The sequence below is a fragment of the Mauremys mutica genome, chromosome 24 (assembly GCF_020497125.1).
Source record: "Mauremys mutica isolate MM-2020 ecotype Southern chromosome 24, ASM2049712v1, whole genome shotgun sequence".
NCBI classification, from domain to species: Eukaryota; Metazoa; Chordata; order Testudines; family Geoemydidae; genus Mauremys; species Mauremys mutica.
The window spans coordinates 3,739,769-3,767,401 of record NC_059095.1 but is presented as its reverse complement, the minus strand read 5'-3'; the positions used below and the strand labels follow the sequence as shown (position 1 = coordinate 3,767,401).

General features: G+C 50.3%; 1 protein-coding gene across 6 annotated transcripts in view; it reads left to right on the top strand.

The window, feature by feature from the left end:
* The window catches only part of GNG7 (G protein subunit gamma 7), a 129,768-nt gene extending 110,477 nt beyond the window's left edge, over positions 1–19,291 (top strand). For 4 of the 6 annotated variants that reach the window (XM_044998454.1, XM_044998452.1, XM_044998455.1 and 1 more), the window contains 2 exons: positions 9,068–9,186; positions 13,332–19,291. In XM_044998454.1, coding sequence (XP_044854389.1) covers positions 9,106–9,186; positions 13,332–13,457 — 207 coding nt within the window. In that variant the 5' untranslated portion in view covers positions 9,068–9,105 and the 3' untranslated portion in view covers positions 13,458–19,291. Of the gene's footprint in view, positions 1–4,065; positions 4,113–9,067; positions 9,187–13,331 lie in introns of all 6 variants that reach the window. The other 2 variants (XM_044998451.1, XM_044998453.1) reach the window with 2 other exon arrangements.
* Positions 19,292–27,633: the final 8,342 nt, after the last annotated feature.

Genomic DNA, 27,633 nt, shown 5'->3' with positions numbered 1-27,633 from the left:
TGCAGCCGAGGAAATGCACACAGCTGCAGTGCTTGTTTCTGAGGCCTCCTCTTTTCCCTCCAAAGCTCCTTTTCATTTAACTTCCAGTGCTGCTGCTGCTTCTCCAGCAGCTGTAGTTGTTCCTGCAAGAGGAGCCCAGGTGAGCAGCTGCTGGCTGACCATAAAGTCTGGAAGCAAACAACAAATGTCCAAGCAGTTATTTCTTCCCTAAACTTGGAATGAATTAGCAGTAAGAAACCAGGGCCGTCTCTACAGCTGCTTTTCTCCATAGCTCTGAGGGCTTTACGAAGGTGGGTTAATATGGCTTTGTCTTCCTAGTGCATTCCAAAAATTTAACTGACCCTCAACATCCCTATGAGATGGGCAGATATTTCCATTTCCACTTTATCGATGAAGAAACAGGCCTGGGCTGGGCAGGTTAAATGGCTTGCCTGTGGCCCCACCAAGTTCTTTCCATACAAGCTCCCCTCCCCATTTGGTAACATTGGCAGGTGGGAGTGCTACCGTCAATTGGGACTGCCAGCCTTCTAACTGTCCTCTAACCCTCCTCAGAGCAGGTCTAGACAACACGCTGACTGCCAGCAACTCGTCTATGCTCTCATCAGTGCCACCTCCAGTGGTAGCAAGGATGGGAAATCAGAAAAATCAATCTAGTGTACCCAAACCCTGGATATCTTGGTCTGCAGCACAGCTGATGGGGTTCCAGTTCCTCCATGGGCTGTGTTGAATGTTTGCATTTGTCAGCCTTTTCATGTAAAGCGTCCTAGATTATAACCAGGCATGTAGTTCCCTTGACAAGAGAAGCAAGGTATTCAATTTCATACCTCCAGGTCTTAGCAATGGTTTGATGCACCTGCACTGAAATGCTGTCCAGGCTTAGAATGCTGGCTGGGTCTTGGAGATGAAATTTCATCATCCCGTCCCCATGACTCCAATTGCTAGGTTAGAAAAGAAAATGAAGTTAATTTAGAAGGAAGCTAAATGCAGGTTAACTGATAATGGTCAGTGAAATTAATTTTCCCTTTCGTCTGGCTGTGAAAGCAAAATGTAGAGGGGCCTTTGCTTCTCAAGTATACTTGAGTGAACCAGAACATATTGAGCTTTCAGGTGAAGCTGATCTGAACATTTTAGTCAGATACAGTACAGATATTAAGTGCACTTGGAAATGTTCAGTGCATGTTGTGCATGAAGGCCAGAGGTAGCATCTGAAGTAGTTTTTATATAATAGAAATATTCAATGGTTGCTCTTTTGGGAGATGAGGAGACGACTCTGATGGTAGCAATTTGTATTTTTAAAACAAAATAAAAAGAATCTTGGCTTTGAAGAATTACACAGTCAACACTCACAGGCATAAACAAGGCCTGTCTCCCTTTGTTATGCATGTCAGAGCTCCAGTTGGCCATTTTGTGCCAAGTAATGAGGTCAAACCCCAGAAACTGGCAAAAATTAACAAATTAGGATGACACATAGCTTCAAATAGTCCTGTTGCATACTCGTGTTAAGGAAAACTAGTTGGGTTTCAGCAGACTGGAGCCCACACTCATAAAATAGGAGCTGAGGGCTCCTGACCCTTTGCAGAGTTGGGTCCTAAGTGTTCTGCACTGATCTGATAAAAATTACAAAGCAACTCTTTGGTCAGATTATCTGTAGATAATCCCAAGTGAAAGTAGGATTGTAGTTTTTCACCCATGGTCCTACTGGATATAAGAACTATCTAACCCTTCTTTGTTTATACATGACTGCAGTGCATTAACAGATAACTGGGGCATAAATCTGGGAGGTTCCGGAGATTTAAGCTCCATGCGTTCAGCAGAAAGCTCAGGCACTCACTGTCAACCTGTGGTGGTGAGTTTAGTGCAACTCTATTGTAAACAAGTGTGAAAACTTCAGTTTACTAAGGTCCAAAACTCAAGCCAAACCAAACATGGTTGAGCTGGTTTTGTGTGTAAAGGTCTGTGTGGTGGTGGTGCGGGAGGGGAACTACTATTTGAATGTCCTCTCTAAAAACTACAGGCCAGTCTTGCACCCTCATCTACCTCATTTTCCCATTGTGCATACACAATTCCCGCAGACGTCAGTGATTTCAGGATCAGGCTTTAATGACTGTGTTCTTGCACTTTTCATGCTGTGTTCCTAGCTGGAAGTAGCCACACTCTTCTTCAGAAAACAAAAGATAAAGGGACGGATTCAAGTGACGACAGAATCATAGTTGAAGCCCATTTCTTACCTAATGTTAGTATTTGTGCTACAGAGGAACATCACAACTTTTAAAAATCTAACTTGTTTTTGTATGTGACTTATGCATGTGCTTTTCTCAGCTTGGACAGTCACACATGCTGAGTCACTTTCTGGTTCTCATGCAGTAGTTCAGCACTGCAGTGTTTGGGTTGCAAATGCTGCAACGGAACAGTCGTTCTCAGTCTGGTTAAACAATACAACAATCATAAGTACCTGGAATACTCTTTGAAGCTACTAAAATAATCAGACTGGGCCTTGGCATTTTGTGGGTAGGTTTTCTTCCTTAGACAAGTGGTAGATTTCTTAAGAGACCATATTCTGACTTAGGAGCGCTGCTTGCCTTTCACACCTTGTCAGTACAAAGAGCATCAAATCTGTTGCACTAATTCACAATCTGTCCCACTGCATATTAGGCCTGGACTTCCATGCTGTATATAAATTTCACTGTCATCTTGTCCAGACGGTTGTGTATCATTGATCTGCACTGTCAAGCAACTGGCACATTCCAGTGCAGAGAATTTCAGTGGTAGATTGTAATCCCTATGTATCAAGGCAGTGGACTGAACTCAGGACTGGGAACCAGGAAACTTCAGATTTCTAATCCGTGCTCTGTCACTGTGTGTGTGACCTTGGCCAAGTCCCTTTTCTGTACATCAGTTTCCTTGTTTGAAGAATGGGGCTATCATCTATTTGACCAAGACCTGAGCAACACTGGTCTGGTCTGGCGTAGTTGCTTTGCTAGCGCTTCTCTGGGCCCCCCTAGTTTGTGTGGACTTTAAGCTTTCATTTAAAAAAGCTTCTAGCCTCTCTGACTGTGAAGAAAACTTTCCAAATGTGACCTAGTGCAATGCTTGTCATTTCGACTCTGCAGATGACAAAGCAGGACATTTCATCTCAGTTAACACTGAAGCCTCATTGTGACAAATGTACAGTAACTATAAACTGTGCTGTCTTGATCATGTTAGCAGAACCATTCAGCTATTCTGGAATTATTTTAGGTAGCGGAGAAGTTGTACCACTTTTTTTTTCCAATTTGACTCTTGGACAGTGATCTTGTGAGGTCCAATTGATATTTTCATAGCACTTTGTTTCCAAAGTGCTCTAGACATGTTAAGTATTTACTTTATTATGCACTTTGGAATCCTTTAAGCTGAAAAGCTGTGTAGAACTGTAGTGTGATCTGTAAACATTTTGTCACTGGTGGCATATAACGCATCGTCTCTAATCTGACTTGCATTTCTTGGGTATTTAAATGTTGCTATTTGTGATTATTGCTGTTAGAATCATGTCTTAGTTCTGTCATATACATTTCACAATACAAAGATATTGTACCCCCCTCCCCCCAAAACAGAGCAGAATTGTCATTTATATCTCAGCATCCTCCTTTCAGTCCTGAAGCTGCACAACCCCTGTTAAAATGGCAATTGTATCCCCTTACAGTAGGCAACTGGTCTCATTGCATGTAGAGAGCCCTATGGGTTTACTTTCGTTCACCGGAATGCAGTTAGACTATGAAAAAAACAGGTGAAGCAGAAAAGATGCAAAATAAAAAGGCGGTGTAAAGCGACGTACTCCTGCAAAAATGATCAACTGCTTTCTACCATAACTGTAAACAGGGCTTGTCATTTAAACATAGGTTACTTGTTCAAACGCCATTCTGTTTCTGAGCTTGCATTCCGGGGTGTCCCAAGGCAACCTGGACCATTTCACAGCCCAGCCATAAGAACACTGCAAGGTACCATCACAGAGCAGAACTATACATTGTCCTTTTGTTGTATGCATCATATTGATCTTCAAGACGCTTGATCTTTATTTTTCTTTTGCAGTGTTGTAGCCGTGTTGGTCCCAGGATACTAGACACAAGGTGGGTGAGGTAATGTCTTTTATTGAACCAACTTCTGGTGTTGAATAGTTAAAGATGGGTTTATGTTGCTCTCCATTCTTTATTTTAAGGGAGCCTTTAGGCTGCACTTTCTCAAACCATTACATCGCAGTAGCATGCAGATGTTGGTAGTGCCACTACTTCATGCACTTATCTAAGCAGAGTATCCTTATGATCGTATTCCTTCCTCCCTGCTTGGTGTCGCATCTAAAACTTAGATTGGAAACTCTAGGGCAGGGCTGTTGTCCCACCTCATCTTTTTGTTGCAATAAAACTAATAAACATACCAGCAGTGGCTCTTAGTGATGCTCTGCTTTGAAATGGGTAGAACGTGGAGTATATTGCGCTCGAATATTGTTTGTTGGTATGTCCTATTACTATACCCATCAGCTGGAGGAGTTTTTTGTCAAAAAATAGTATAGTGCAGCAGAAGGAAATCTGCCTACCTTCAAAAGAATGAGTTATTTGTGGGGTTTTTCCAAATTAACCATTTGAGGGATTTCTTCTGCACTTCTTGAAGTGACTAAATGAAACGTCATTTATATGTTAAAAGTGAAGGACATGCATTCATTGGTTCTGTGTTGCAAACTATTGCAGTCAATGGACAGTGTGTAGCTGCAGATGGATCCTCTTAAGCCAGGGCATAGGAGTAGTATGGACTTTTGCCCTTTGCAAAAGGTTTAATTTAGACTATCCGCTTAAGAATTGTAAAGCTAGCATAAGAGGCAGATAACCCTGAGGTGCATGGTGACAAGACCTGTCCTTTGCTGTGTCAGATTTATGTCTCTCATCTGGAAACTAAGCTGAATGTTGATGTAAATTAGCTCAAATTTGTGCATGATCTTGCACTTAGTACAATGCACTGCTTAGGGTATTGATATAACTTCATTAAATAACAGGCTTTGGCTGATTCACCGGTGGTGGTCCATAAACAGCAAGCTGTAAAGGTGCACACAAGTGACTTGTGCTGTTGCAAACATAAGTGGCGTCTGGTTGCTTGTATGTCCCCCCTTCAGCTCTGTGATAAGTCCTTATCCAGATGAACAATTAATATTTTAACAGTGACTATTTGGCTACTTTTTTTGCAGTAAGGTCTTGATGGTTCTCTTCCCTGGTCCTAATACCACTGCATATGCTGTAGGAAGTACTCCACTGTAGCTCCCTTTTTAATGATAGTCCTGCTGTCTAATAGGATATTTCACCAGGCTATAACTTACTTTCTTTAGATATGTAAATGAGACATCACTGATCCAAACACGCTGTTGGCTGCACTAAAACCAGCCTGCCTTTCACACTGTTAATGCCATGGACACGTCCTACTAATAAATACCTAATTCTGGCTTAATTTAAGTATAAGAGCTCAGTGCTAAATAAGTGCTTCCTATAAATGATACAAGGTCGCATCACAGGCCACTGACATTCCTCTTCTGAATTTGTCAGTATTTGTTAGGGACACTAGCAGTTCTCGTGTAGCTCTTCACTCTATAATAACCTTTTTTCAAGATAAGGTGCCTTTTGCAGCTACCAGCATATGTTGGTACAATCTCAAAAGGCTACTTTTTAAAGCAACTATTTTCAAAACTCTGTTATGTGTGAGAGGGAGATGGAACTGTGGTTGTTTTATCATGGGAAAAGATCAAATCTTGGAGCGTCCTACGCACGCGCTCTCCCTAGTCAGACTGTGTCTAGGAAAGTGCTGAGTCATAAAAGTTAAAGCTGTGCCAAGCACCCTTATAGGCAATCTCAAGGAGGCAGATTGTACTGCGGGGAAACAAAGGTTTTAAGATTGTGACATGTGGGTCTCGTGAGGGTAGTGTGCTGAGACAGCCAATTAAGATTTTTGCAGGATCCCATCCCTTTTTAATTCCAGATACCATGATGCCCTGACCTGCAGAGTTACCCGAGTTTGGATTTGGGTAGTTGCAGGTGCCACCAGTTTGGGGCAAGATCTACTTTCTGGTGTAAACCACCTGGATTTTCTCTCTGCAGCTTTTTCTTGAGAAACCAGAAATTCTACATGAGCTGACCTGCCTCCGCCTGCTTTAAAAAATATATAAATAAATAAATAAATTGCCCGCTCTTTTAAAATACTGTTGACTACAGATTCTCCAATAACAGTATGTTAAGAGTTGGTGCCTTGCACTGATAACATGTTCCAGTGTATAGGGAAGGGAAATTCTGAAGAAATTCCTCCCTACTGCATTAGGGTGTAGTCTAATAATAGAATTAGTAATGTTGGCTGAGACACCATTTGTTTTTCTTCAGCATTCAATGTTACAAAACTAAATTCATGAGTAGAATTTGTCATGGATCTAAAAGTTCAATGAGGATTGCACAATTCTGCCAAGCAAAACATGCCCAGAGCATGCCATTCTGGTCTAGAATACACCCTTGTAATGTCTATATTTAGACTGAGAGGGATATTTTTTAGCAGGACAGATGCCTGTTTTTCCCTCTTAAAAAGAGCAGTTTAGTGTCTGCTTTGAAGCTTTCTGAGTTGAAAACATTGTGGATTAAAGCTAGCAGACCAGGATTCCCGTAGGTGGCTGACTAGAGATCCGGGAGTGTGGTTCATCTCCAGCCTGGTGCTTGGTCTCATTTTAAGTTCAATTGCAATTATCAGGGGGTTGGCAATTGGCGTAGGAGTTGCAAGATGGGAGGCAGTGTAGACACCATCCCTCCCTCTTGTCTCAGTTCCCAACAGTTTCCTTCAGCTCCTGGATAAGTCACTATCAGGAGATGCCCAGCAGGCTCTTTCGGATGACCCCCTCTGTAACTGCCCTGGGGTAATACAAATGTAGCAGCAGCCTGTGGGACTAGTCAGTGGCTGGTATCAGGGAGCAAAATTTGCCAAATGGGTCAGGCTGAAACTGTGGCAGAGGGTCACTACTGCATATTACATGCTGCGTCCGTGATTGAACACCAGGGGACTGCCATGTCGCTCATCAGCAACAGACTTGGATGGCAGTAGCAGAGGTTTATTTTAATTTGAATAAACCTGCCAATAAGTAGATAGCACCTAACATTGTTTTTGTTACTGTCTGTCATTAAAAAGGTGCATTCAGCTATTCTGCCTTGATTGCCCTGCATTTAACTGGCTTCTGCTCTGCAAATTAATTCATGGGATGAATGTAGTACACTTATTCCAGAATCATAGAATACCAGGGCTGGAAGGGACCTCAGGAGGTATCTAGTTCAACCCCCTGCTCAAAGCAGGACCAATTCCCAGACAGATTTTTTTCCCCAGATCCCTAAATGGCCCCCTCAAGGATTGAACTCACAACCCTGGGTTTAGCAGGCCAATGCTCAAACCACTGAGCCCTAGTCCTGGACAGTTAAATTGTTGCCTCAGCTTTGCTGTGCAGCCCCTTGGAACCATGTTTGTTCTGAGCCAGGCTGCAGCTGCCTTAAAATCCAAGGCGGTAGCATGATTGAAACCTTGCCTGTGTCTGCGCTGCACAGCCAAACAATTCTAGCCGCGGTGGAGACTCACCATGTCATGAGTCCCCCAGTGTGTTTGACTTTCTGCGGCATTGATGGTACCCAGGTCTCAGTCCCTTCTGCATTGGACCCGCCATCCCAGGGCAGTTGAGCAGGTCACACTTCAGAGACAGACAATGAATCCCTTAATGTTGCTTTCCGTGACTCTAGACCATGCTGCCGCCACCTCTGAAACATGTTGCCTCCACTGGCACTGCTCTTGTGCACTTGGCTTTCATGTGCATTCATGGCCTTCTTTGGCAAGACCTCATCTGAGACGCATGCTCTAAATATCCCTGTAATGGCCTTGCATCAGCTCATCTGACTTGCTTCTCTGCTTCCTGTCTAGCACTGGGCTCCTTTCTGGTGTGAGAGCTTTTCCCTTTGTTCCTGCAATCTGGAAGAAGCAGGGCCACCCAGAGGATTCAGGGGGCCTGGAGCGAAGCAGGGGAGCTGCAGCGCTTGTACTCACCCGGCGGCTGTCCTTGTCTTCGGCGGCGGGGGGCCCTTCAGTCGCTCCGCGTTTTCTGCAGCACTGAAGGCCCCCCCCCCCCCCGCCGCCGAAATGCTGCCGAAGACCCGGGCCAGAGCTCACAGGGCCCCTGTGGGGCCTGGGGCAAATTGCCCCACTTCCCCCCCTCCCCCCCAGCAGCCCTGGGAAGAACCTCCTTGGGTCTCCTCTGCTCCTTGACTATCCATCTAAATTCAGATCCCAGCAGAGACTTCTCCCTTATCGAACCGTTTGAGCTTCTTACTCTGCTTTTCAGAGGCACCCATTTAAAAATTGCAGGGGTGGGGGGGTGGTAATGTGTGTTGTTTTGTATTGTGCTAGTGCCAAAGGACCCTAATCATGGATCAGGGCCCCACCGTGCGAGGCCCCATACACATAGAGCAGAGAAACAGTTACTGCCTCAGAGCTTCCAGTCTAAGTATGAGATGAGACAACAGGGAAATGCAACAAATTGACCAGGACAGTGGAAACCTCAGGAAACAATGAGACTTGTCTAACTAAAAATGTTTCACCTACGATAACTGAAAAAATGTTCCTGTTAATTTTTCAGTCTGTTTAATTTGTGCATTTGGTAGCACTTTCTGCATAGTCTTTTCACTTTCCTCTGTAGTTAGTAAGCGTCTCCCCTGCTGAAAAGACCCTTATAATATATAAATAGGAGCACAGGAATTACCTTTTATTCAAAATGTATCTAATAAAGGGAACTTGGGAAAGAATCACAGCATATTACATGGGATCTCTTCCAGAATGGTTACATGGGTGTCTTGTTGCAGTTCTGAACAATGACATCTTATATATGTTGCATTAGGTTTAGTATGAAGAAAAGAAGTGGACAAGAAGGTGAAATCCTGCGGTTTTAAGACTCTCCCTGTCCAGCTTTCTGAGAGGGTGTGGCACAGAGTGAACCTTTCGCTTCTTAAATCCAACCTTTTACTTTCTTTTTGCTTTGTCGTAGTGTTCTCAAGTGCTGGGGGCTAGAACTGATGGCAGACAATGTCAACGACTAACAACATAGCACAGGCCCGGAAGCTGGTGGAGCAGCTCCGTATCGAGGCTGGAATTGAGAGGATCAAGGTGAGAAGGGGATTGGGCGTATCATGCATGAGTAACCTTTCTCTCAGTGGTTATGAGGAGGGGAAGAGGGGGCCTCTATGTACAATGCTTGTTAGCCTGTGCCAGAATGGGCTACAAAAAAATAAATTAGGTCCTCTCCATGTTGCTCTTGAATCAATGCCTGTTGCTAGCAAGTTTCCTTTAACTCCTGGGAATAGCTGCATATTGCTCTGTTAACGCTTGTTTGGAAAAAACTTTCAGTCACCATTACAGTCATGCTATGGGCAAAACTAGTTCTCGCAATTCTGCACTAAAAGCACCCTGTAGCAGAGGCACATGCTGCTCTAACCTCTTCAGTGGACTTGGGTTTTGCAGCACCTGTTAGTGAATTCTGCTTCCTAAATGAGTACCGCACAAACCATCTCAACTTTTATTTCTCTCTCCCCTGCCTGAACACGGTTCACAACTTCTGCCAAAGGGTCTCTGGCTCCACTGCTGTTTCTCTGTCATTGCTGTGTCTTAGAATACAAAATAAATGCAACATCTCTGTACACACACGCATGTTAAACTCTGATTTGAGGCATTTTATCACGGCATTCCTGAAGAGTTTGTTATGGGCAAAGGGAAATGCCCTCTGCGCCCTCTTTCCAATCCCAGGAGGCAAGGCGGGTGTGAGAGTGGATCCTTAAGGACTTTACTCTGTTCTGGGATCCATGCTCCTCTCAGCCCTCCAGGAGTCTGCAGTGTCTCCACTGAGCATGCGATTTCCAGTGGGCAGCTTCTGCTGAAGGGTACAGTTGCTAGTTCGTGCATTAGCACCTTGTACTGACTGGCCGTTCTGGCCGCAGTCATGCTGTATCCTTGCCTACAAACTGCGTCGTCTCCTGTGACTCTCCTGATCTCTCCACCCCAATGGACAAGACACACCAGGTCCTTCTTAGAACCCTGGGCTCCTGTGCCATGGAAGAACTGCACTTGTTGTCCAGACGGCCAGCACTGTCGCTCTCATCTGGAAAACGACTTGCTTTGTATGCACTGGTTTTGAGGGGCAGGAAGGTTGTAATGTTTCTGCTGTCAGTGGCTTGAAGTGAAACTCCCAGGGAGCAGAGGGGAGGTGGGTGGCTGGGTAACTGCAGAGAAGTGTTCATGAAAAATCACTTCCTGTCAGCAAGCAGAGCAAAAAAAGCCTTTGGATGGTGATGAAAGACACAGTAAAAACTAAATAATGGTTAAATATACATTAATTCCTCCTGGTTTAAGATTTAAACGCTTCCTGGTTGAAGAATGTTTTCTTTGACTGTCAGTTCCTGCAACTCTTGCAGGGATAGATTCATCATCTTGAGCTTTTGGTGGGCAGGGAGAGCTGCTTCTGCTTTGGAATTTCTCTTTTTAAATCCAGCCTGAGGTTTTGTAGCTGTTTTTAGGGGCACCACTTTCCAGACTCCAGTGATGCACTGATCTGAGAGGCCAGTTTGGGGAAGACGCAACAAATTACAGGTCTCCCTGGCACAGACATTGCTGAGTCTCCAAGTATTACTAAGTGTCTCTGACTTTAGATCCAAAACCATGTGTGGTGAAGAGCAAGTAGGGTGTGGGTATAGTTACCTGCCTTTGTGCTTATTGTAGAGCCTTTGCTGGGGGAAAGAACAGCAGCAGCGGGACTGCAGCATACCACTATGTAGCATGTATGGAGAAGATGTGCTGTCTAGGCCAACTTTGGGTTTTGTTGTGGTTTATTTATTTATTTTTTAAAGCCACAAACCAAGCCCTGTCCAAGCAATCGATCTGGTGGTCCTGTGAGAGAGTGGATCAGATCCACATGATTTTTGCCTCCCCCACATCTTTTTTTTTTGTTTTCCCTTCTACATCCTTCGTTTTCTTCTCTGGATGTTTCACAGCTAAAAGGAGTGAAATGTCTATCTGCATTGCAAATAAATGTGGGTGAACTCCTATTTCTATTATGGGAGAAAAAGGTGGGCTTCCTCGAGGAGCGATTACTAAAACATCAGCTATGAAGATAAATGCAAATACTATTCCAGTCCTCTGACGTTCCATTGCCAACATGTTGTTGAATGAGTTGGGAGAGGAGCATGGCAGTATGTTCACCCCCAGCTCCAGGATGGAGGGTTAGATATTCAGAGAATTGGACAATGAATGACTTCAGCTGGACCTGACACTGTGCAGGTTTTATGCTTCACCAGCACATCACAATGCTGATCGACTGCACACCTCTCCTGTTCATGAATAACTCACTGTGCCATCCAGCCTCTGTAGTTTTTCACACCTCTAGTACAGAATATCACATAGCATCATAGAACTGGAAGGGACCTCGAGAGGTCGTCTAGTCCAGTCCCCTGCACTCGTGACAGGACTAAGTATTATCCCCGTTGTGTCTCTTCCTACTCCCTTATTCAGTTCATTTCAGCTGTTTATAGATCAGTTAAAGATTTAGGATCACTGCCAGGGCTTTCAAGCCACCTACTGTCAGACTCCTGTCAAGATAATCTCTCTCCCCTCCCTTTGCTCTGGGATTAGGAGTCATTACTGTTCCTTAGAGCCTCATGTATGAGTAGTTGGTTTCATCTGGAGGTTTGACCTTGTCACTGATTGCAGAAGAGGTAGTTACTGTCCCCTCCACATATTTGGTCAGGATGGCTAGTGACAGTTGATGTTAGAAACCTGCCATGACTCTAGGCTTTCAGTACTGTTTGTATTATTGCACTAGTGTCCGAGACTCCAACCATGGTTGTGTACTAGGTGCCGTGCAAATAAACAGTGATGGTCCCTGCCCTCAATAACAACAACAGAGGGTAGGAGAAAGTATAGCTGGAGAAGTGAGTTACAGATTAAGTGAGTTGCCCAAAGTCACAGTCTGTGGCAGAGCCCGGCGCTGAACCCAGATCTCCCGAGTCCCAGCCCAGTGCCTCAAGCACAAGGCCAGGCTTCCTCTGGCTCTTTGTACACTGAGTTGTTGCTAGAAGGTTTAGAAACTGAAATGCACCAAATTGCTGAATCTTCCAATGTAAGCGCCTCTTCTGCAGGCTGTACGAGGATGTATCCTGACTGCATCCTGGGGCGAGGGTATCGTGTAGGCTGTCTTCCTCCTCATAATTACTCCAACCAGTGAGATCTATTAGACTAAAATCCTCTCCCAAGGGCAATAGTGGAAGCTCCTTTGCATGGGTCGATTGTACGTGGTGTGGACAAAGTGCTAGAAAGCAAATTAAAGGACCATTCTGTGCTACCCAAGGATGTGGGATGGAATTAAGTTTAACAGGGTCTTTTCATTCTTTAGTCTGTGATTGCGGGTAGGGTTTGCAATGGCACGCTCTGATGCTGAAATAGAAACCTAGAATAAAGCTATTAAATATGAATAATTCACATCTGGGACCAGAAGAGACCTCCCTGTGATGTGATGAATCTGTATGTTTTGTGTTAGCCTTATGTACAACCAGCTATTAAGTCAATAGCAAAGGATACCGTGTTAAGTACGGTCTCCAAAGCTGACGAAACCTCCCTGACTTAAACCTAACCACGTATCCCAGTCTTCTAATTACTAAAAGGTGCATCCAAGTTAGCCGCCCTTCCATCTAGTGTCTTGGTTGGGTTGTTACTCCGGGTTCCAAGTTCTCAGAATAAATCTCTGAACTAAAATAAGCAGAATCATAAGTAACAGCTTCTAATGCTTTCAATGCTGTGGTTTTCAAAACCTCCATTTTTAGCAGCAGAGAATGACCACTTCCAGGCATGTATTCTCTCCTAACGTCCTGAAAGATGACAGAAATATTCCCCCGTCCCATAAGTAATAATTTAAAAAAATCAAACTCTCTTGCTCTTTTTACTAGAACGAGTTTTCCTTTACACTTGTTTATTTTTATACCTGAGTCTTAAGCATTTCTTTCCATGCTCATTTCCCCTTTTTATTTCTGGTGATCAGTTTTGTAGCGTTCCCATAGTGAAACATTGGACTTGTAACTTCACCACCCCTAAAATTCCAGTCTCTGTCTCTTCCTTAGAGTACTTGCTGCACATCTGTATAACTCAGAAATGTTGAAGAGCAGCTGGTCTGGTGCAGGCTGCGTGGGCTGAGTGCTGCCCATAAGGGGAGTTTGTGGGGATATCCAAGGCATTCTCACTAAACCTGTTCTTTCTCTCTGAACATTTAGGTCTCCAAAGCATCTTCTGAACTAATGAATTACTGTGAGCAAAATGCCAGGAATGACCCACTGCTGGTTGGAGTACCCGCCTCGGAGAATCCTTTTAAGGACAAAAAGCCTTGTATCATCCTATAGCTTTCTTCGCTCTCGTGTGCACGCACTCTCTCAGGCAGGGCACCGTTCTGTATCGATTTAAACCAAGTCCCAAACTTAAAACTGCGCAGAGGGATAAACACTAAATGTTGGATTCAAATAGAACTTAAAATCTCAAATTTGAAGTGTTCAGAAAGGGGCTCGGCTGCTCCTGGGCGGTTTCCATACTGAGAGGGGTTCCAATTTCAAAACCGTCAGGGCAGGTGGGCGCATTATTAATACTAATTCTAGTTTCAGGGGTGGTGGGGGAAAGAAGAATTTAACTGCATTTGCCAATGGGATTCAGGGCCTCTTAAAAAGATGGAGTTTTGACCTTTAAAGTATTTGGGCAAAGCTTTGGGTGTGCTTTTGATTCAATTAATTATTCCAGTTGACGTATTCAAAGAATTTCAGTCTGATCGCTCTGTTTCTTGGGGAGGAGGGTGGTAGTGGCTGTTTTTAATTTTTTGTTTTTTTAAATGGATATTATAAATTAGTAAATTCAGAATTATTGGTGGGGGAGGGAGAGCAGAGTGTGTGGCAGCTGCATTGTAATGTGTGGTGAAATCATGAAACTTTCTCTCTCCATGAAATGTGGCATGTGGTTCTGAAGCATCATGTGATCTTATGGTATTTGTTACAAGCGAATCCCATTGCGGGGAGTATACTTCGTAGAGTAACCCATCAGCCATGAAAAATGAAATGACTCTCCTTAAGTCATGCTTGGCCCAAGGCAAAGGAGATGTGGGTGTTTACACCCTCTGATCACAATTTGGATTTTTAGTTCTGTGTTGTTGCCACTATTTTCCTAGCAGAATTGCGATGTTGAGGGCATTGAGTTGGGTTTGTTCTGTCTTTTTCTGATGGGTGGTGGGATTTGTTCTGTTCTGCAGTATCCTGTTGCCACTTTTCTATCCTGGCCTTTCAGAGATTCTAGGTCCAAAACACTAGAAGTGGCCACTGTTAACCTCCCAGCTCTCCTTCCCTCTCCTTAGTCATTAACATGAATCTGTTGCATTCAAACCTATTCAGGGAGGAGCGAGGCGGTTTAAGGCTGTCAGGAAAAAGTATTAACTCCAACAGTTCCCATTCCTTGGAATTATGAAATTTAACTAATTTTTCATTTACCAACATAACTACGGGCACTGCAAATTTGGGAACAAACTCAATGCAGAGCAGGCAAGGGAGAAGGGAGGTAGTCACTTCTCCTTCGCCTGTGTCACCTGCTGCAGGATATAAGCGACAGTAATAACAACTGGGCCTTTTAATCTGCTTTGTGGATCCTTGCTGCAGCGTGCAGGTTCTGAGCACCCCCTCCCCTGCAGTGCAACCCAAATGGTGCTTGGGAGAAAGATCAGAGCTCAGGGAAGTACTGCTGCCTCTCCCGTCTAGTTAGATCTGTTAGCATGGGGCGCATGCTGGGAACATTTGATAAGAACACAGCAGAATTCTGAACAGCGGATTTGCTTACCAGCTTATAAGAGAACCTGTCCAATACTGTCGGCTTTCTCTAAACAGTCAGGCCTAGATCTCTTCCTACGAGAGAATACCCAGCGTTCTGTGGAGAAGCCGAGGAGTGGTGCACTTCAGAGGCATGGGGGATGAACAAGCTGCTGAGCTGCAGAACAGTTACTAATTTCTCATTTCTGATTTAAAACGGGAGTTGAATACTGGCAAATTCAAGGTGCAAGTACTAATCGTTTTCACTTGACTCACAGGGTGTCCATTTGTACATATTCTTGCCACGTTTGGGTCCAGATTGTGTTCAGGATGGGAAGGAAAAAAGCTTCCAATATGGAATCCTAGGAAGCCTGCCACACTGAGCCATTTCTCCAGTGTTTTGGGTCTGTTTGAAATGTCCAGGCCTTTAATAGAAACCCAGTGCTTTGCATTTTTGGCACTCTCAAATGATGGCAGGCCAGAGAATGCTTCCTGTCTCCAGGTTGATCTCTGTGCGATAGACCAGAAACGCTAGAGGAGAACCTGGGTTTGAGCTTTCATGGGAACTCTGAGGATTTCGGCTCTTCTGAGGTGCAGTCTGGGGGAGGGAAGACTTGCATATCAATAATGGAGACTGCACACACCTTTTAATAGTAAAATGAGCAACCGGGGATCTGCCTTGAGCCCAGCCTAGGCAGGCAGGCACTGCACCCCGGTTACGTCCCTGGCACTCCTGGAAGGGGAAAAGTGTTGCAGCGTGTGATGCTCTTGAAGGGGGTTCTGGAGCCCAGGCTGTGCTCTGGAGTCGCGGTCCTGGCATGCCATCCAACAGCAGTTACTTCGAGTGAAATGGAGCGCTAGTGCCACAATACAGGCTAAAATCTATAGGGATAATAGCTGAGTCATTGACACCAGCCCTTGGGCAGAAACCTAGCTCCGATTCTTTACCACTCAGTGCGCACCCAGTGCCTGTCTGCTTGGGGAGTAACTCTCGACCTCTCTCCATTCAATGTGAGATTTACTACTGAGTCTGCCTCCCCTAAATGCCACTCCACTCGACCTGCTCATGCAACTGATTGACAGGGCCGGCTTTTGACAGGACGGGAGCGCCTGTCATGCAGGAGAGACGAGCTCTGTTGATCTTGTGGGTTCCAGATATTTTACCGGCAGCTTTTTATTACATGATCATTTGCCTTTTTAAACAATTTTTTAAAACAATCACATTTGTAACACTACGTCGGGCTGCCGCACATACCGTACGTCGGGCTGCCGCTTTCACCTGGCTTTCCGGGGCCTCGTGCTGAGCTGAGGGAACTTCAACCTTCCACTGGCCTTTCCAAGGGCCCTGGGTTCCAGTCCTGAAATCAGCCAGCTGACTCCCTTTCCTGCCCTGCCTTCGCTTGTGTGCCACAGGAAGTGGGCAGCAGTGGGGAGGGTATTGCTTCCCTCTGCAGTGAGCCTTCCCCAGGGCATGCTCGTTAAACGCCTCTGGGCTGGCACAGCATTCCCGCGCCGCTCCCTTGCACTGTGAACTGCTGGCTTGCTGTAGGCCGTCCAGTGCACGGCGTTAAGCTTGCTCTGTCAGCCAAGAAACCCAACGGGCCTCTCCCGGGGCGCCAGCTGCCTTTGGGGCTTCCTGTAGGCGGAGCTATTCCCATGAAATCGGCAAGCGATGCCTTTGTTCTCCTTTATCCAATGCGATTTAAGACTGTCTAAGGTTATTCCTGTAGTGGGAAATTAACACTGTCCCAAGGGGTGTCTGGGTTTCTCCCCAGTGGGGCTTTCTCCTGTAGATTAAAGATTCCTTCTGTTCTTAACCTAGTGTGGGTCCAGCCTTATTTTTCTACTCCAGATTGCTGATTCTTCCTTTACGTTAGAGAACAGTATGGTGCTATCGTGGGCAATCTAGGCAGATGCATGAATTTCCGGGTCAGCCAGAAGACCTGGGTTCTTCATGTGCATAGGAGAGCGCTAGTGGCAGAGGTTACTGCAGAAGCTATCCACTTCTACTCCACTCCAGACCCAAGTGAAGGATGGGCCAGTGTCATTAGCTCGCACAGCCTAAGGAGTCTCCCAAAACCTACACCTCTGAGGTTGATGCCATCCCTCTCTCCACTTCCAGCAGCCCTTTCGCGTCCCATGCCACTGCCATCTCCTCCCCAAAGCTCTTTCGAATTGTCCCTGGGTCAAGCTCTCACCCCCTGTACCATTTCTGCAGGGTTCGCCTTTAGTAATCATGTAAACTGCTGACCCTTGGTTCCCCCACAGGTCATTCTGCTGATGAATTCTGCCAGCCAGTCATTTAATAGTTTAGCAAATTAGTGTCGATCTTCCTTTTCTTTCTCTCTGCCTGGCATATCCAGTTCGGCACCTTCACCTAACCTCCCTCTCTCTGAATCCCTTTAACATGCCAGCCAGTTTGATAACCGGGGAGGGTGGTCCTTTAAACCTGTAGTGGAGTCTAGCCTCTGCCATATTATCCCACGTGTGGAGAGGGGCTGCGGGGGAATGGTCTTCTGGTGCAGGACACAATTTGAGAAGGTGGCGGGAGATGGGAAGGGGAGAGGGGACGGGCCACGTGTGCCAAGCAAGAGCCAATTCCTTTGATTCATACAGTTGATGTTTTTGTGGTTTCCCCACAAGAGCTATGCAAAGAATATGGGGAGGAGGGAAGCTGGGAGCAGCTGGCAGCTTGGGCCCCACTGATCCAGACCACGTTTTCATGAACCCTTCACACATGCATGGCCTGTGCTGTCAGGAGTCCCTGCCCCTCCTTGGTCTCCACCGATGCCGATGGAGGCGAATGGAAGTCCATGGCACTATATAAGGGGAACGGGTAGGGCGAAGGCAGCTGGGTCTGAACAGTTATTTCCGAGGGGAGCGGGAGGGTTGGAAGGAGCCTTGCCACTTGGTATCTGATGTATCTTCAACTGGTGACTTGCCTCTAGGTGGAGAAATCCTCAACCGTTTTTAGTTTTTCCTTGTCTGAGTAAATGGGTGATCATACTGTAGATGTTTTTGTATAGCATAAATATAAGTGCAAATTACAGTAGCTGCTTGTACTTTGTTAGTGCATTTGCCAAAAAAACAAAACAAAACAAAAAAAAAAGACACTTTCAGGACTTTTTAAGTGCTCCGAAATGTAAAGGGGGGAGGACGATTGTGAGCTGAATCTGTGGCCAGCCAGCCAGTGCCAGCTCAGCACTTATCCATAAAGGCCTTTTTGGGTGGCAAACACATGCCCAGATTTGTCTGAGGTTTCTTTAGCATGTGGTGAAGCTATTGTCTAAAATAGAAAGGTGAGGGATGTAATCTCTAGGCCAACCCATTCCCCCTGCTCTTGGAGGGCTTCCCGCTGGGCTAGCAAGTAGCCAGGAGGCTACCCTGCTGTGTGCCAAGTATCTGGGCCCCAACAAACAGGTTAGTAACACAACAAAGGCTGCATGATGTCTCTAGCTGGAAAGATCAGGCAGTTCTCCCGCTCCTGGAATGTTACTTACAGCCTTCCCCGTAGATGGTCTCTGTACTTGAAACCAGGCATATGGTTGCCTAGGATTTGGGAGTATTTCCCATCCAACCCCCCCTTAAACAGCCCCCTCATTATAAATGTAACTCCAGTGCTCTGCCTCTCCAGGATGCATCTTTGGTCCTGTTCCTCTTAGAATAAAGGCAGCTTCCCTTCCCTAGCTCTGACCAGCATCCTTCCCTGTGTGAGCCAGGCTTATCCATTAGGAGAGCAGGCCAGCTGAGCACTTGGCAACCAGACAGAGCAGCAGTGCTTGCTTCTGTGCCCCCTTTGCACTCGGGTGCACTCGGCCCCCTGACAAACAAGAGCGCAGAGCTCTAGGTGCTTCTAAAAAGCCAACCCCGTTGATACTGTAGTGATCTCTGGGCCTCAAGCACTGTGTCCATATCCTTCAATTCACGTTCCAGCTGTGTGAGGAGGGGCTGAAGGGTGTTCCGCTCACTGCTAATGGGGAACTCATCACTCTTTGCCCAGTTCTGGGAAACAAAGTCCCTCTTCCTTTTACGAGAACTTAAAAAGTCAACTTTATTTAACTCGAGTAAAAATAACGCCTTTCCGTCACCAGAACGAGAAGCCACGCGTCTAACACTCAGCGCTCTTCATTTCTCTCTCTGGTTTATTATTCTGATTATTATTTTTTTGCCAAACTCTGATATTGTTGCCAAATGCAAATCAAGGGTTGTAAAAACTGTATTTTAGGAAGTAATCAGTGTATGTAATGTAGGTTCTTCAGAATGTCTGCATTTTTGGATCTCTGGTTTTTATTTCTGGTGTGCCATAGACCTATTTCTTGCACAGTGTTTAATATTTTGTGGAATTGTTGTTAAAAAGTGAATTGATAACACAATAAAAAGGCTCACTTTTCATTTTACCTGGTATGCTGTTTATCCTTCGTACAGCCACCTGCACTGAGAAGCCATTTCCGCTAGCCAGCCACGGTTCCTGAAAACTGAGCAGAGTATTATCTTGAATGCCAGAGTACCAGAGACTAAACACAGCCAGCTAGATCTGCAGCTGGAGAAAATGAGAGCAGCTCCATTAACTTCAGTGCCAGCTTTCACTACCTGAGGATCTGGCCCAGTGTGAACCAAATTGAAGAGACTGCTGCTATTGGCTATGGCTAGCCAGCATCATTTTGCATTTGTATTGTGGAGGGTTTAGCCCCAAATTCCCAAAGTGCTTTACATACAGGAATCTCTTCTGCTGCTGTGGAATTGCAGCAGCTCTGGGGTGGGATATGACAGCAACAATCCTACATAGCAGTTCAGGGCAGAAGTGAAAACACATCTTCTAACTGAAATGGCAGGAGCCGTGGGATGGCAGGAGCCGTGGGATGGCAGGAGCCTAGACAATGCAGTGTGAGGTTCCTCAGACCCTGCTCAGTCACTGCACTCCAGTGCTGAGCTCCCTGCAGCAACCCTCTGCTGCACCATGCCTAGAATCACTGAAACTGAAGAGAGTAAAGGCTCTGAACTCCATTGTCTAGTTCATCTCCCCTGCAACTAGTGCAGCCTTGGATCACGGTGCATCTGCCCTGATTTCCAACACCTCTTCCTGTTCTAGTCCAGAGAGCCAAGAACCCCTGTGACACCGCATCGCAGTCCCTTGTTGTTCCAGCCCCCAATCTTCTCCCGCAGTGCTACGTTGGGCCGAATGCTCTGGTGTGGGTGTATCCCCAGGAGAGACTTTGACCACTGGGCTAGTGCTTGTTTGTGGTGCGAGCCAGGATTTGAATCCGTTTCTCTAAAGAAAAATAACCGGGTTTTATTTCTGGTTAAGCACCTTCCCTGCAGCAAATGGTTCCTATTCTGCAGACCTCCCAGGATTGTCCAGAGGGGCGCATCACAGCCTGACTTGTAGGTGTTTCAAAGCCACTGCAGCTAATCAGACTTACCCAGGATTCTCCAATAACCAGGCATTACTGAGCTGAGACATTCCTGAAAGGGACTGACCCCTGCAGGGAGACATTGGGCCAGAGCTGCACCTTCTGCAAGTTTTAACAGACTTTTGATTGGTTTGGGCTTCCTTCTTTTATAAAGTCACTTGTCAGATTATCATCTAATGACATAATCCACAGCAAGTGTTTATTTCCCTGGTGAAGAAACAGCTGGAGCACGGTCACCAACCCCTCTAGCTTGTGCCCAGTTCTGAAGTCAGGATGGTTGAAGAGTTGGAGCATTTGGAGAGCATGTTCAATCATCAAAAATCATTCCTGTCCAAAGCACCTGGGTCCCATTACTGATCGATTTCCTTGCAGAATATGCCTGACTTGTGCCTGTTGTAGCTCCTTTCACACACGGAGCCTCAAACCACCTCCCAGCCAGGAACCCTGCCCAGGTCCTGGGAGGCAGTGATGGGTTTAACACACTTCTTACCCCCATGGACATGGAGTTACAGCGAAGTAACTTGCCTCTGGAATGGGGATGAGCCCAGAGCCCAGGCTGTTGGTCCCTTACTTGACTTTACACCTTGCCCCTCCCAGAACCCCGAGAATCCTGATTCCCAGCCCCCACTTGGTCTAACTGCTAGGCACAGCTGCTTTCTCAGAAGCAGGGATAGGACCCAGGAGTCCTGACTCCCCCTAGATTATATGCATCCGAGCAAGAATTCTGGAAAATCTCCTGCATTCACTTGAACCTCTCAATGTTGTAACCTGTAAAGGAGAAATTTCCCTTATGAGGCCATTAAAAATGGAGCCGATTTCTAATGTGCAGGTGACAGAGCACTAAAGGGAGGTGATACAGCGGAAACAGTGTCACAGGGGTGACAATTACCAGGGCAAGTTCCAGCTTCTTTGCTCCAACAGAGCAGGTGGCGGTTTGTTCATCCGGCAGGGATGGCTAAAGCTTTGAAATGTCCCACACACACACCCCCGCCCCGCCCTGCCCCTGTAAAGATGGAGCAGAGCTGGAGCAGGGATGCCAATTAACAAAGGGTGGTTCTTCCTGCCCGTCTTCTCAGTTGGCTCATCACCGGCTGCTGCAGTGGAGTTCTGTGTCCCCCCTCGGAATCTGCATCGCCGACTACTTGCTGCACCAAGGGCCCAGTGGGTGTCCGAGCCAGAGGGCCCAGCCCGCAGAAGGCTAAAGATGAGCTGCAGGTAGGGACAGCTCCGGCAAACGCAGGGTCCCACCCACGGATGTCTCTGGTGCCCCTGCTCTGGGATGAGTCCGGGCTCAGAGAGCTGCCCTGCCCGTTGCCCCTCTTGCAAAACTCCTGCCACTCTGCACTTCCTAGAATCCACTGTGTTGGCACCTTTCCTGGCGTCCAGGAATAGCCACATGCCAAACTCCAAGCAGCTTCTCCAGCTCTGGAAATCCCCCCTTCAATACGTGTTGTTTTGCTCCTCGGGCTCCAGGATTCCCCGCACATGACATGGAAAATCCCCCTTGTGCTGTTCGTCCAAGTCCGGGAAGGGCTCGGCTGGGACGGGCAGCCTGCCGGTGGCCGAGGTGCTGGCCTGGGCCTCAGGAGCCCTGCGTTCTGCACCTGCCTTTGCTGCTGCCTCCCGGCAAACCTCGGCAGTCACATGGGGATGAGGCTCTCTCCATTGCACACCCTTCAGGGGCACGGCTCTAGTGCTGCTATCGTGCAAATGACGGGGCATGCTTAGAAAGGCCTGACTCCCTGTGTGCGTCTCCCTGTCCCCGTTTGCTTCTCTCGACCCACGTAACCAGCGACGGTCCCTGTCTCTTGCCATGGAGGTGAGGATGGCTGCATGCAGCTCTGGTGTGCAGCTGTCTTGCAGTGACCAAGCCCACCACTGATGACATCTCCCCCCCGCCCCCACACACACACCACTGGGGGTGGGTAGCCAGGCCGTGGGTGCACAGGGCTCGTGTTCTCTGGCTCCATTTGCCACCACGGGCAGTGTCAAGGCTGGTTTGGTGGCAGGGCAGCCTGGAAGGGAGCCCCGTGGTGGCTGAGTTGGAAGCAGCCCTGGTCTCAGCTACAAGCCTCGTGCTGCTCTCCGCGTGGATTCGTTCCTGGGAAGCTGGGGCCGGGAGGCTGCAGGCAGAGCCCTGCATGAGCCAGAGGGAAAGCAAGAGCATCGTTTCTTCCCGGGGCTGACGCGGTTCCTTTCCTTTTCTCCGAAAGGGGAAGTAGGCTCTGGGCTGAGCTCCCCCTTCCTGTTCGCACCAGCTGCAGTTACCGGCAGGCTCCTCTCGCCGCCTGCCCATGCCTGGCTCCCACACCGGAAGTACGTGTTTGCTTTAACCCCCGAAACAGGCTTGGGCGCACAGGCTGCAGGGAACTCGCATGCCTCTCTGGCTGGGCTACGCTCCAGCACAGAGGGCTGCGAGGCCTCATCTCCCTTGGCAGAGCCTCCCGCTGCAGCCACCCTCAGCTTGCTGGGGCAGCCTCCCCTGCCCCGGGGGCAGAGCAGGTCCCCACCCCCCACCTTCGTCAGCACCCCCCAAGCAGGTGGTGCCCTCTGTCCTGCGAGGCTGGGTCTACACTGCACAAACAACCCCAGGGCAGCAGTTCTCAGAGCCTGGGGTACAGACCTGCCTGCATGGGGGGTACCCGGAGAAGGTCTCAGAGCCAGGCCCCCTCCATGGCTGTTTTCAGTGCCCTAGCGTGAGCCCAGCCCGCTGAGCCAGGCTCTGGCCTCCCTGCTGTCGCCCCCTTTGCCTTCACGGTGTGCGCTCAGCTCCGCTCAGGATCAGGCCTCCTGGAGCCAGTGGGGGCGCCTCCCCCAGCTCTGCCCAGGGGCTCCCCGTGTGTTCCCGCTCGCTACAGTCAAAGCGCGAGTGCTGCCGCTGCCTCGCCGTGGGCCTGGTTTGTGGGCTGCAGCGCGTACACACCACCCAGCTGCCTGTGGCTTTGGCTCGTAGGCAGCTTTGCACAGCTCGCCCGAGTGGGGGACGCCCCCGGCTGCTGAGCCGCGGTGGGTCTGGCCTTTCGGCCGGGGCAGTGCAGCCCGCTTCCGCCACTGGCTTCCTTGGTCTCGGCGCTCCCCTTAGCACCTCTCCCCGCCCCGTGGCAGGCCCCAGGCCCGTGCCGGCTGCTCTCAGCCCCGCTTGCAGGGTGTGTGATGCTCCCTGCCCTGGCTCCGCAGTCAGTTCCCCTGTCCTGTTCCTCTGGCCAGTCGCCCCTTCCATGGCAGGAGGCCTCCTGCTGGCGACACCTGCCAAGGCGAAGCCAGGATTCGCAGCCTGCGGGCGTGGGGAAAAACTTGGAGCGGATTCGCGGCCGCCCGGCCCAGGCAGGAATGTGTCTTGCGAACAGGCAGTCTGGGGCTGGAGCTTCCTGCAGATGCTTGGAATAGCTGGGATTTTTCAGTGTCTGGCTGGAACTGCTGAGCTGGAACCGGAGCGGGGGGGGGGGGTTTGAGGGAGAGCTGGAGCCAAGCACCAGCATGACAAAGCAAAGGGCTCAAATGCAGCCCGGCTTGAGGGGGACCCACCTGCTGGAGCCCCTGTATCAGGGGCAGGTTTAGCTGCATCACCCCCGGCCCACGTCCAGCTCAACCTGCCTGTCTGCTTCGCCGAAACCTGCCTTGGGAGGGGGGGACGCCCCCCCCAGAGCGCTGCCCGGGGCTGGGCGGAGCAGGGTTCAGGACCCTGGCGGTGCTTTCCGAGCCTGGCTGAACGGCGAGCGGGAAGCTGTGCTCGGAGTCTGGCTGCGGTCGGCCGGCTGCGTCGACTAGCAGCAGCTGACCGGCTTCAGCCTCCACCCTGGCCTGCATGGAGCGGAGCCAAGCTGGAGCGGGGGGGGAGCTCTTTGCACAGGGGGCTGCCCCTGTCCCCACACTGGCCAGCAGGCCCACAGGCTGGTGCATGCTCCCTGCTGCTGGGCACTCACAGCCCCGGCAGGAATTCAGGCCCTGAGCCAGGGGCGTTTGGGAAGCCGTTTGCCTCATTTAACAAGCTCGTTCCCCCAGTGCCCGTGTGACGCCATGAGCCAGTGCCTGGCAGTGACTCAATGGGGCCGGAGGAGCTTGGGGTCGCTCAGCCGGCGCAGCCTGGCTCTTCCCTGGACCTAGCGTGAAATGGTTGAGTTCCTCCCAGGCGAGGCCCGAGCACCAGTCCCCCGGCTGCAGCTTGGGGCAGAGGCACCTTGGCGGTGGCTGCAGCCAGGGTCACAGCAGCCGTGACCTGGTGCAAATCATGGGCAGCTGGACTAGCTCTGGGGCCAGCTGTGACTGCAGCTGCTCCTCGGCCTGCCCCGCCCCCTCCTGGGGGAGCCCAGCACAAAACCTCAGCATGGGAGGGAGAAGGGGGGGCTCGCAAAGGCTATTTTGCCCCCCAGGCTTTGCCCCTAAGGGCGGCAGAGGCTCTGGGGAGGGTTGGTCCTGCAGGGCTGGGCCCAGGGAGCTGGGCACGGTGGGTGTGGCTGGGCATAACACGGCTGGGCAGGGGCCACTGGGACGCACCTGCTGTGAGAGCCCTGGGCCAGAACAGCAGCTTTGGTGGGGTCCCGTCCCCAGGCCGTGGCGAACTGGCCAGGAATGGAGCAGGACCCTCAAACTCTCCGAGCATCTGGGCCTGCCCCTGGGTGGGTTTCTCTCTCTCTCTCTCTCTCTCTCTCTCTCTCTCTCTCTCTCTCTCACACACACACACACACACACACACACACACACACACACACACACACACACACACACACACACACACACACACACACACACACACACACACACACACACACACACACACACACACACACACACACACACACACACACACCCCCCCCCCCCTCTCTCCCTCCCTCCCTGCCGGGAGTCGCTGGCTGATAAGCCCCCAGCTGCTCCGGGCTGCCACGGAGCAACCGGCCGGAGCCTCAGCTCATCTGCCCCCATAGGGCTTCCCGGGGCTAAGGAGCTGCTGCCCCTCCGTGGGTCTGGGGGGAGCCTTGACTGACCCCTAGGGCTACGCTGAGGGGCCGGGGCCCGGCCAGGGGCCACGCAGGGGACAGGCACAGGTCGGGCCCAACCCAAGCCTCTGCCAGCGGCTCTGTGCCCATGGCTGGTGCTGCCTCTGCCCTGCCACTGGGAGGGGCTGTGCCCACGCCTGAGAGGGAGCGGGAGGCCTGAGAGCCAGAGGATGCTACAAATAACCGGGAAAGCGGGGAGGGGGGGTGTGTGCAATCAACTCCATGTTATACAGAGGTAAACTGAGTGAGAACAAAGAATAGAACCCAGGAGTCCTGGCTCCGTCCCCCTGCTCTGACAGACACCCCCCCCACCCCAAACCAGGGTGAGAACCCAGGAGTCCTGGCTCCGTCCCCCCTGCTCTGACAGACCCCCCGCCCCAAACCAGGGTGAGAACCCAGGAATCCTGGCTCTGTCCCCCCTGCTCTGACAGACCCTCCCGCCCCGAACCAGGGTGAGAACCCAGGAATCCTGGCTCTGTCCCCCCTGCTCTGACAGACCCCCCCGCCCCGAACCAGGGTGAGAACCCAGGAATCCTGGCTCTGTCCCCCCTGCTCTGACAGACCCCCCCGCCCCGAACCAGGGTGAGAACCCAGGAGTCCTGACTCTCAATCCCACTAGACTCCTTCCCCCTCAACCCTCCTTTTTTTTTTCCATTCAGAAAAACACTTCAAATTAAAAACTCGTTCTCAGATAAAAACCAGCCTGGCCCTGGGGGCCGACCCTGCTGCCTTCCCCTCGGCCCGGCTCAGCTCCCAGATTCCTGGAACCTCTCTTCAAAGGAAACCTCAAGTCAGCGCAAAAAAAGCCACAGCCCAAGCTGGCAAAGTATGAAAGAAACTCCTGCCCCCCTCCCCCGCCCTCCGGGGAGCCAGGGGAACCCAGCCTGGGGGAGCTGGGGTGGGGGGGATCCCAGCCCCATGCCCTGGTGGCTCAGGTGGGGGCAGCGTGGCCAGGCGCGAGGGGCCAGGCCGGCCCAGCTGGCAGCAGCCCCAGTACCCAGCCGGCCGCTGGCTTGCGAAAGTTGCTGATGGAAAAAAGCTCTGAACTGCTGCTAAAAATAACCCTCCCGTATTCCTCCAGCTGCTATTTTTAGCCTTGCTGGGGCTATAATTACCTGCCCCTGGCGTCAGAGGCCGGGAAACTCCTGGCACCTCCGCCTCCCGGCCGGCCGGAGACAGGAGCCTCCGCGCAGCCCGGGCTGCAGGGGGCACGTGCAGGGAGCCTGCCAGCCCCCCCGGGGTGTGCATGGCCCCCAGGTATGGTCCTCTGCCTTCCAGCCCTGCCCCCCAGCTCTGGGCCTGGCCCCCAGCCCCCTGCCGTTCCAGCCCTGCCCCCCGGCTCTGGGCCTGGCCCCCAGCCCCCTGCCGTTCCAGCCCTGCCCCCCGGCTCTGGGCCTGGCCCCCAGCCTCCTGCCGTTCCAGCCCTGCCCCCCGGCTCTGGGCCTGGCCCCCAGCCCCCTGCCCTTCCAGCCCTGCCCCCCGGCTCTGGGCCTGGCCCCCAGCCCCCTGCCCTTCCAGCCCTGCCCCCCGGCTCTGGGCCTGGCCCCCAGCCCCCTGCCGTTCCAGCCCTGCCCCCCGGCTCTGGGCCTGACCCCCAGCCCCCCAGCTCTGGGCCTGGCCCCCAGGTATGGTCCTCTGCCTTCCAGCCCTGCCCCCTGGCTCTGTGCCTGGCCCCCAGCCCCCCAGCTCTGGGCCTGGCCCCCAGCCCCCTGCCGTTCCAGCCCTGCCCCCCAGCTCTGGGCCTGGCCTCTTGGTATGGTCCTCTGCCTTTCCAATCCTGCCCCCCAGTTCTGAGCCTGGCCCACAGTTCCCAGGCACAACCCCCTGCCGTTCCAGCCCCCCCCCCGTCCCCAGGCACAGCCCCCCCCTTGCTATTCCAGCCCTGGGATTCCTACCCACCCCTAACCGACAAGTGTTGCTGATGCTCCCTAATCCCAGATATTTGTCCACACCTGCCTGTGTCCATGTTTAGCACGCGACTGTGTTTGTGTGAGTGTGTTTGTGTGTGCAGGTGTGTGTGTGTGTGCACACGCTGCCTGGGCAAGTGTATTTCTGTGCATGCCTCAGCATATCCAAGTGTGTGCACGTGTGTACCTGGAGACCTGGGCAGGTGTGTTTGTGTCTGGTCAGTTGTGCGTGCGTGCGTGCGTAGTCTTTTAACACACGCGCACCAGGCTGCGGCCTTGTCTCTCTGGCATGTGCACTGCGTTGCAGACAATCTGCCCGGTGTGCCCTGCGTTGCCCAGCGCGGGAGAGGCCAGCAGCCGGGCGGGGGGACGGTGCACACGAGCAGGCTCCGCAGATGCCATGTGGTGCTGGAGGAACGGGGAGAGG